Here is a 7,579-nt window from a genome sequence, read left to right on the forward strand (position 1 = left end):
TGTGTGTGTGTTTGTGTGTGTGTTAGTTCGCGGGCACGCTCGTGCGTGCGTGTATGTGTTGATCTGAACATGTGACTTACAACGAAGCTACATACAAGTTTCTATTTTACCGAGTGTACTATGTATGCATAACAATAACCTAACAGGGCGCCATTTTGAAATCTGCCGCTTGTCAAAATAATGAATAAAGGAAACCAGCATTTTTCCACTCCTTGGGCAATTGTATAATTTTTTTCGCGGGGGTGTTTTTTGTGTTGTTGTTGTTGTTGTTGTTTGTCTTTTTTTTTCTTTTTTTAGGGGGGGGGTGTTTTTCTTGTCGTTGTTTTCACTGAGCATATTACCGCCTTTTAAAAGCACATTTCTGTGTGGATTTTACTGAGGAAATAAAGTTAATATAAGGTACAAAGAAATGTAATGTAACTTTGCAGTTTCCAGAGAGCTCAAGCTTTGGAAGTCACCAAACTTTAAGTGTCATTTTCTCGCTAATTTTTATCTCTGACACCACCCCCTACAGTCGCAAATATCTCGACTCCATTTTAAGATTAATAAGGTTTTTAAAAATTAAAAGTTAGACAAATGAACTAGCTTCAAGATATTACTAATAATGTCATATAACCAAACAATTTACCAGCACCTGATTCCACCAAGTTGCGACACATTCAAACAGTTTTTAAAATATTAATTAAATAAATAAATAAATAGAAAAATAACTTACATTTCATCGATCCCCGTAGGGTAATTTGGGTTACAATGGCGAACATATTTAACACAAATATATAATTATTGTAAATACATACATGCTTACATAAATACATGCACATGTACATACATAAATACACCTTAGTACACCAATTACAGAACAATTTCGCAATCATGCCATAATTCTTTATAGTCGAAGTCTATACGTTCTTATACGTTCTCTGACCGTCTAGGTCGAAGTACTCCTAAGGGCGTTCTGTTAGCTCTTTTGGTATCAACTATCGACAGTGAACGATCTTGTCAGTTTGTTAGTGTTTGAGCGCTTAATCAGCTGCTTGCACTGTATGCCTCACGGGAAGCCGAGAGTGTGTCTGAGTGTTCTGTGGTCTGCTGGGGTAACAATAAAAGCGCACATAGCTTGCTGTAGGGCTGGGTAATGCGCTAAACAAATGATATTTATTATTACTATTATCGTGCAGGGTTACGGAGCAGATAGTCCGAATTCAAATCCCAGGCTTGGTGTTCTCGAACTCGGGTTTGTTTGTGAAGTTGCCAAGACTCTCAACCCATTTCACTCGGTCCTATCGAAGACGGAAGTTAAATTTAGATGCCCTGCTTTTAATCTAACCTAACTATGTTATAAGGGCGTTACCACAGTAGGCCTACATTTACGTTTAAAAAGTACGATAACCAATTATTCTGTTTTACTTTCCCAGAATGCCTCAGTGTTACAACCCCTCCCTTGTCGCTGACCAGGACACATCAGCGTTCGGCAAAAACTCTCGCTACATGAAAGCCAACAACTTCAACCTCCATACGTTACGGCGAGTCAATGTTCTGAACTCTTTAGAGGCAAAGTTCACCAGAATGCGACTTTCAGTGATGGAAAGAAACACACAAAATCAACTTAAGATGAGAAGTCAGGCGAGAGTAAATATTCTAGAATCCTACAAACGTACACTGGCCTACAGATTAGTGGTAAAGAAACATCCCATTCGGAAAAACCCGGATTTTAACGCCGCTCTCAATGATAACTACTCTTTTCACAGCCTGCGGCATGAGATAAAAGCCATGTTGAACGACATCGATCCAAACATTGTCAGGCACAGAAAGGCGCGGGAGCGAGTTCACGAGTGTAAAGACACATATCAGGGCGTGATTGCTCAAAATTTGGCCAAAATTGTAGACATTGTGCCCAAAAAGCGTGTGGTTCCCGAGGTTGTGACAGAAGTGGAGTCTCGCACCCCGACGCCACCACCGCCCCCGCGCACGTTCCGGAGATCGATCATCGGCCCACCACTCCGGGGGTTGGCGAAGGAGGCCCAGGGAGTGACGCTGAAGATGGTCAAGGAGAAATCGTGGATGGGCGTGGCCTCGCCGAGCGGTCAAACCGCAGGATCTCCGAGCAAGACACCAGGATTGATAAATCCTCGACCAGCTCTGCCGCCCATCCAGGGTGCTCCCCATGAGATTGAGGCAGCGGCCTGAGCATTGGACACACGACATTTCGAACTTGTCCAGAGTTGGTGTTCCTTTCGGATCCTTTCTTTTCTTTTTTTTTACTTTTCTTTTTTTTTTTTAAATCTGTTTGATTCATGTTTCATTTGTATTGACGAGATGTTTGATGTTTTGCTTGTGATTTTGCTTTCCTCTTCAGATTTGTTTGTAGGTTTGTTCGCTTCTATTGTTTGGTTTTACATTGATTTGATAGTTCGTAACCCCCCCCCCCCTCCTTTCCACACACGCACACTCACACACACACACACTCACACACACACACACACACACACACACACACACACACACACACACACACACACGCACACACACACACACACACACACACACACCTTTTTGGGGGGGCCTTTAGCTGTATTTTTTTCAGATATGTCCTTGATTCATGTCATTGATTTTTGTCTATCTCTTTGTAAATGTGACAGCCAATCAAAACTAGTTAGCTGATCGGTGGCCAGCACAGTAGTTTTTATCTACGTTTGTTGGAATGTTGTAAATACCTACGTTCGTGTCTTTTTATCCTGCCTTATGTCTGTCTTTGAATCCACTATACTAAAGAAAAAACTATTCACTGCCTGCCTGTTTCCTCCCTTCTGCGAAGTGTAGCCACCCAGCCCTACCCAGCCCCATCCTTCCTCTTCTCTCACTTTCTCTCTTACGATCTTTCTCTCTCTCTCTTTCTCTCTCTCTCTCTCTCTCTCTCTCTCTCTCTCTCTCTCTCTCTTTCACATACACACGCACGCACGCGCACACACACACACACACACACACACACACACACACACACACACACACACACCATGCATTTTCATATACGTATCTCCCCATCTTCACACAAATACTTACTGCACAATAACCACAAAATACCCACTTCCATTGTATCCATATTATGTTGCCCCCCCCCCCCCCCACCCCTTTTGCTAAAAAAATGGGGGAAAAAAGAAAGAGAGGGGTGGGGAAGAAAAAAATTAAAACGTCTTCTCCTATACTATCTTTGACTCTTTTCATGTTCCCTTTACATTTAAAAACACGTGAATGTCAGAAGCATTTTCCAGCTGAAAAATCCACGAAAATTCTCTTGAGCGAAGTGATATGGCTCCTTTTCGTTTTCGGTATGTGCACTATGGAAAGAGGGTACTTGCTGTTTCAAAAAGGACCATCCTTTATTGGAAATATGCTATACGCTGCTATCGACACAATTTACGACTATTTTGAAAGGGAACTAGAAGGCCAGCTGATTTACTCTTTTAGGGAATCCCAGTCGGAAAATGGAGAGACTCGGAGTTTGAAACAATATCTTCTTTCTTTTATATTTACATGCATGTATTATATACTAAGATGAGATAAATTGGGATTTTTCTTAAAGTCTAGTACTTTGCCGATTAAAAACTGTAATTGTTTTCCTGAATAATGTGCAAGAAACATTGTTACCAGAATATAATCTTAAGGAACATGTCATAAGGGCTGAGCCGAAATGCAACTTCATACTGTTTCGTTATATTTTGGCAGATACTTTGATGAAATAGTTCCTTACGAAAAGAATCAAATCTATTGTACCTGAACCTATTTTAGTTTCACTTTTTCTGTCCTCTTATATTTATACCACGAGGTGTCGTGGGGAGATGCAATTCTTGGACGTGTGCCAAGTGATGCTTTCTTTGGAGGAATCTGTAGTCTCATTGTGAAAAGCAAACACATATAATAAATAAAACGTTCGATTAGTTAATAGGTGAAAGAAAAGGAGCCATATAAGAACGGCACCCGTATACGGTAACATTTGAACTATAGAGAGATATATGGAGATAAACTAAGGACATTCAAAGAGTCATCATCTTCATCACCATTGCCTTATTCTCCCTTGATCAGGATATAGGCCACGTACAAACACTTTCCACCTTTCGCTCTCTTGGGCGAGTCACTTGCTGTCACTCCATGCCTTCCCACTTTCCTGTACATCTATTTCCGTGACTCTTCTCCAGGTTCCACGTGGTCTTCCACTAGATCTTTTACTTTGTGGGTTCCACTTTCCTTGTTATGCAGCTGCTTGACTTCCTAAAAGTGAGTCTAATCCATCGCCAACGCCTTCTTCTCACCTCATCTTTGACTGGATTCAAAGAGTACTAAAGATAATTATGTGTCTGGGAGTTGTCCTTGAGATCTGAGACGCTAAGTCGTGTCCTTGGAGACTGGAAATTGTCAGTTTATTATTTTTTTTTTAATTTAAAAAAATTTTTTTTTTTTTAATTATTTTTTTTTTGGGGGGGGGGGGGAGTTATGAATAGTTTTGGTTTTGGTTTTGCTATTTTTAAAATTTCTTTCTTTTATGTTCTCATTGCTGTTGTTGCTGTTGTTGTTATAGTTGTTGTTTATGATACAGCAGCAAAAAATGGTGTTGTGTGAGTTAACGACTATACTTTAACGAACAAACTAAAAATAAAGTCAAGGCTAGATCCATAAATTTGTTCTCGGCTTTCCGTCGTCTGTTTAATGCCATTGTATGAGTTATTCATCTGCAAGGAACGTGCTGTTGCTGCTGTTTGCGTCGTTTCATGTTATTTGTTTTTGTTGTTTTTGTTTTTGTAGTCGTTGTTGTTGATGGTGGTATTGTCGTTGTGGTTGTCATTGCCGTGTTCTTACTGTTCAAAAATGAATGTATCTTAGGTTCGCATTGTTTGAGGTTTCTTATCTTGCTATTGGTCCTATTGGTTATTGCATTTGTTGTTATCGTCGTCGTCGTCGTCGTCGTCGTCGTAGTCGTTGTTGTTGTTGCTGCTGCTGCTGCTGTTGCTGTTTGAGGGATGGTTAGTTTTTGTTTGTTTGTTTGTTGTTGTTTTTTGGTGCTACTACTTTCGCTGAAGCCATGGGCCTTGCTGCAATTGTCTGGGAAGTTGTCATGACTGTCCACCCTATAACTCTACTAGTGGCGGACTTTAATCTTTAAAACTTAGTGAAAGGTAAGAGAAAGTGTTTAAAGATTAAAACGATATAAGGACTTTTGCAAAATATACATAATAAAGTACTCCTGGGCTTACTTTTCATCTAGAGGTTGATTTTTATCTATGACTCTTGTCTGATTATGTCGAGCCATATTGGATATCAAAATGAAAATCACTTTGGCGAGTAAAAAGGTGGAGTACCATAAAATTATATTGTCCCTTCATCATTTGGTTCCAACTTTTTGTTTATTCTTACTGTTACTTGTCAAACTGGGGACATTCAAACTCAAACACCATGCCCAACTTGCTGGGCGTTATGCGTAAATGAGAAAATCCAAGATTCATCCTCTTAAATTACATTGTAGTATGCCCCCTAGGTAATCACTTCGCTGAGAAGAACTCTAATCCCATTTTATGCGATAAACGAATTCTGGCACAGAAACTATGAGCGGTTGTTGTTGTTTGTGTTTTTGTTGTGTGTTTTTTTTTTTGGGGGGGGGGGGGGGCGCTGCTCCTGCGGCGACAAGGTCGTGTTTACATAATATGGAAAACATCGGAGGTAATACCAATACCCAAAAAAAAGCCTAAAATATATGAATTAAATTACTTAAGACCAGTCGCTCTTACATCCATTGCTTTCAAGTGCCTTGAAGAATTGACCCTGTCAAATATTCTAGGTTGTGTTCATGGAAATCTAGATCCATTCCAGTTTACATACAAACAAGAGAGGAACGTAGAAGATGCTGTACTTGTTTTTTGTGACTATACTGAAACACCTTGAAACATCTAAAACGTATACAAGGGTACTTTTTGTTGATTTTTCCTCAGCATTTAATACAATTCAACCGCATATTGTCATTGAAAAACTTCTGAGTCTGAGAGTTAGTCATCATATCGCAGCATGGGTCCTGGAATTGTTGACAGGTAGACCACAATATGTGAAGCTAACAACACAAAATCTGATACAATTCTTTGTAACACCGGCGGTCCTCAGGGGTGTGTTTTGTCACCAGTTTTGTATATTATATATACCAACGACCACAGAAGTATATATAAAACAACACGCTTAATTAAGTTTGCAGATGACTCCGCTATTATTGGATTAATAAACCTTGATGAAAAAGAGTATTTCGAAGAAATATGTAGGTTTTTTAAATGGTGCAATTCAAATTTTCTAAAAATGAACCTCTCAAAAACAAAGGAAATGATTTTTTTTATTTTAGAAGAGAAAAACCAACAATCCCACCACTCGTAATTGAACAAGAAACTATTGAAATCACGGATTCATACAAATACTCGTATCTTGGTCTTACAATGGACAACAAATTTACATGGCAAAACCACGTAAACAATATCGTTAAAAAGGTAAATCAGAGGCTGTACCTTCTGAGGAAACTAAAGTCTTTCAATCTGAATCCATCCATCCTTCTGATTTTCTACACCACCACAATAGAAACTTTGATAAATTTTGGTATCGCTTGCTATGGTAGCAATCTGGGAAGGCAGCACATTATAAAAATAAACAAGTTGATAAGAAAGGCATCAAGAACAATTGGTACAGACCTCAGTAACTCTGAATATCTGCACAGAACAACCGTTCTAAAAAAGGCGGAACTAATGCTTAGTGACAATAGCCAGGGACGGTTTGTTAACTGGGCAAGACCGGCGGTGCCGGTCAGATTTTTGTCAACTGAACTGTTGACTAGAGGTTTATTGCTGTTGACGATTTTCATTCAGTAAATCCAAACAAACATGTATCAACATTCAAAAACACCTTGACAATTTGAAGACGCTCAAATAGACTAGTGGGATTCACTGATGTTTTGTTGCGACATAACCTCATTCCTTCACGTTTGTTATCGCGCCGGTTCGTAACTTTAAATTGTCTCCCATCAAACCGTCACGTCGCGGAACTTTGTACTACGTACACACAAATACACGGCGGGCTTGGCTTAGGCCGAGCCATGACGTCAGTCCCATGGACAAATCCATCGTCAGTCCACAGAAAGATTAGTATATCCCGTAATTGCCAGATTGGCCTCTTTGTATCTTACAAAATTAAGAATGAGACTGTCTTGAGCAGCACAGACACATGTATTATTTTATCAGCAAAACATGTATTTATTATTCAGCCTTTCTCTAACTACTATCCAGAACATTTATTGTCAGCATGGCACTACTCTTTTTTGTTTATTGACTTTTTAACCACCTATAGTTCCTGGTTGGCATTTACTCATCGTTTTCCCCCCACTAATAACTTACCTGGCCCTTAGGAGTCTGGCCGGCGAAAGAAGGAATCGTCTAGTGAAGATATATAGGAAAATTTTAACGAGGAGCGATAGGCACTCGGCTGTCAGAGTCTGGGCCGAAAACCCCCTCCCTTCCCTCCCCTTTTCAACCCTCACCCCAGCTAGACACCAAGTTCTATA

At 39.8% G+C, this 7,579-nt stretch overlaps 1 protein-coding gene across 1 annotated transcript; it reads left to right on the top strand.

Annotated features, from left to right (window-relative positions):
* The first annotated feature begins 666 nt into the window (after window positions 1–666).
* On the top strand, window positions 667–2,475 carry LOC106011837. The gene has a single exon (XM_013082868.2). It carries the CDS (start codon window positions 1,417–1,419, stop codon window positions 2,185–2,187), a length of 771 nt encoding a protein of 256 aa, XP_012938322.1. The 5' UTR covers window positions 667–1,416; the 3' UTR covers window positions 2,188–2,475.
* The last annotated feature ends 5,104 nt before the right edge of the window (window positions 2,476–7,579 follow it).

Source organism: Aplysia californica, unplaced genomic scaffold (genome assembly GCF_000002075.1).
Source record: "Aplysia californica isolate F4 #8 unplaced genomic scaffold, AplCal3.0 scaffold00197, whole genome shotgun sequence".
NCBI classification, from domain to species: domain Eukaryota; kingdom Metazoa; phylum Mollusca; class Gastropoda; order Aplysiida; family Aplysiidae; genus Aplysia; species Aplysia californica.